At 40.4% G+C, this 2,940-nt stretch overlaps 1 protein-coding gene across 1 annotated transcript in view; it reads right to left on the minus strand.

Moving 5' to 3' along the window:
* Positions 1-2,940, minus strand: part of LOC107667776 (calcitonin gene-related peptide type 1 receptor-like) — a 60,009-nt gene that overhangs the window by 17,425 nt on the left and 39,644 nt on the right. The window contains exon 11 of the mRNA XM_016459500.1: positions 1,476-1,629. Within this exon, the coding sequence (XP_016314986.1) occupies positions 1,476-1,629 (154 nt within the window). The remainder of the gene's footprint in view (positions 1-1,475; positions 1,630-2,940) is intronic.

Genomic DNA, 2,940 nt, shown 5'->3' on the forward strand with positions numbered 1-2,940 from the left:
GCTGCATCCTCTCCCCACTGCTCTTCTCCCTCTACACAAATGACTGCACCTGTACTGACCCCTCTGTCAAACTCCTGAAGTTCACAGATGACACCACAGTCATCGGTCTCATCCAGGATGGCAACGAGTCTGCTTACAGACAAGAGGTTGAGCAGCTGGCTGTCTGGTGCAGTCACAAAAACCTGGAGCTGAACACGCTCAAAACTGTGGAGATGATTGTGAACTTTAAGAGAAACCCCCCTGCACTCCCCCCTGAACAGCACAGTGGCAGCAGTGGAGTCATTCAGATTCCTGGGCACCACCATCTCACAGGAACTGAAGTGGGACAATCGCATTGACAGGTCCAGCAGAGGTTGTACTTCCTTCTTCAACTGAAAAAGTTCAACCTTCCACAGGCGCAGATGACACAGTTTTACTCAGCTGTTATTGAGTCGGTTCTGTGCACTTTTATAACTGTCTTGTTTGGGTCAGCCAGCAAATCAGATATAAGAAGACTGCAACGGACTGTTAGGACAGATGAAAGGATAATTGGTGTGCACCTGCCCAACCTTCAGGACTTGTACAACTCCAGCATTACGAAACAGGCAGGTAACATCACCACAGACCCCTCTTGGACACAACATGTTTACACTTCTCCCCTCAGGCAGACAGTACAGATCTCTGTGCACTAGAATAGCTAGGCATAAAAACAGTTTTTCCCCCCCATGCCATCTCCAGATTAAACAGCTAACACAGAAATCACCACCTGTCTTCTGTAATTCATTTCTTAATAACTAATTATTGCCTCTCTCTCAAGTATTATGTAAATGCATATACATATTTTTATTTATACATCTTTATATACAGTAAATAATGCACAAATCTGTAAATAAATCTGTTCCAAATGTATACCACATTATTATTATTTATACATTTTTTTGTTTTTTTCCTTAGTCTTATTTAAATGTTCTCTCTGTTCTCATGTCATATATTTATGTATGTTTGTACAAAGAGCTCCTAAAAAAACAACAAATTCCTTGTGTGTTTGCACACTTGGCAAATAAATCTCATTCTGACTTTAATTCTGGTTAGGGCCTGATCTTCAATAAACCGTCATAATAAAACTGCCAGTGGGAACCGTAAAGTACACCAGAATGAGGAATAAACCATGAACCCCAAACATCCACAAATGTCCAGCACATTGTGTCCTAACTGTGGGTTAGCTGATTTGTCTGTCTTTAAACAAGTGTTTGTGCCGGCAACAGTGTTTTCTGTTTATGGAGCAGGAGGACATGACCACGAGCAAATGTATCCAATAAATGATGGAGCAAAAGACTGATGAAACAGCTGCCTATGAAAACAGGTCACGATACACTTCATGCTGAGCAAATAGGGAGGGCGTTCATATTTAGAATTTAGAGTTTGCTAACAGATGGGAAAGCAAAACTGGAAGCTATGTTCAGATGGACAGGGGAGCAGAGCTGGCAGAGACTCACCCCAGCCCAGAAGATAATACCAGTGCAGATGCTGCTCCTCGGCAAATACGGCCACCACAATCAGAGTGTGCAGGTAAATCCCCTCACAGAGCATCCAGAAATAGTTACAGCCCAGCATGTACATGTGGAAGAAGTGAAGCACCTTGCAGCCAATCTGCAGAGGGGGAAAATGAGAGAACGAAGTAGACAGGTGCTTTAAGTTTCACTGAAACAAGCAATTTAGGCAAAAACTAAATCTGACAGGACAGCCCCGCTGAAAAGACCAACTTACGCCAGCGTGAATTACCATGGTCCAAGCTGATTTATGCTGGTTTGGTTCTGGTCTTGCTAGTTAAGATATAATTAATGCTTTGCAAATTATCTACTGCACTTTTTCTCTGGTTGATATCATTTTTTAAAAATTAATATCAATTTCATGAACTGTACAGACTGCGATGATGCATTATTAACATTGTAAAAAAATATATATATATTTTAATTTAAAAAAAAAATTATACTTTGTGGTTTCTTACCATGGCATTAAGTTACATAAAAACTAACTTTATAAATGCATAAACAACAGCAGAAGTGTGATTTAACAGCCTAACACATTGAACAAACACTGATCCCAATGTTGTTTTAGTTTTAGCCAAATTACTAAGTGACAGATGGATTCACATCAAAATACCATAAAGTTTGTTTGGACGACTCAGCTTTGAGATCATGAAGAAAAAATATGGGAAGCATTTTCTCCTACCTTTTAATTTACTTTGCTATCCTAATCATGAAGGATTATATATTTAGTTGGTGTTTATTATTTGCATTTGGCAAGGTTTTTTTCCCCCCGTTGTCCACAAGAACAGTCTAGACTAAATATTCACAACAAAATGTGACAATTAAAACAAAAACAAAAAAAACAGTTTTTAAACAGTTTCCAGAATCTTAAGCTCACATTATTAGTTTAGAAAATATTTCTGTGTTGGCCAGAGTGTTTACTGGGGAATGGCCAACTGGAATTAACTTGCTTGCAATTCACATACCTGCAGAATATTCATTTTTATCTCTTTAACATGGCCCCGACATTACCTTACTCTGAATGCTTGAGTAGCCTGGCTCCTTTTTAAGAATGTGTGCAGTTTTAATTAGAAAATGCTGGCAAAAGTGTCTATTCTAAATCCGCTGAGCTCTGGATCACACCCCTCCCAACAATACATCAGTCATCCAGATTAACTTTTTACCATATGTCCATAGCTCTCATCTGCCTGCTGCACCCACGCAACTGGCAGCAAGTCCTCACACATGTTACTCTCCACACATAACTTTCCTTTAGAAGTCAAAGCTTCTTTACTTCAATTCACATGTCCTTGATACTGGAGCGCCGCTATGGTTTCTGAGACCTCTGAACAGCGTATTGACTCGTGCCTCCTCCACGATTGGGGGGTTGGGGGTTGTGGTGGTGGTCCCCCTCAGTCTCCCTTGTCGGGCC

The sequence above is a fragment of the Sinocyclocheilus anshuiensis genome, unplaced genomic scaffold (genome assembly GCF_001515605.1).
Source record: "Sinocyclocheilus anshuiensis isolate Anshui unplaced genomic scaffold, SAMN03320099.WGS_v1.1 scaffold2109, whole genome shotgun sequence".
NCBI classification, from domain to species: domain Eukaryota; kingdom Metazoa; phylum Chordata; class Actinopteri; order Cypriniformes; family Cyprinidae; genus Sinocyclocheilus; species Sinocyclocheilus anshuiensis.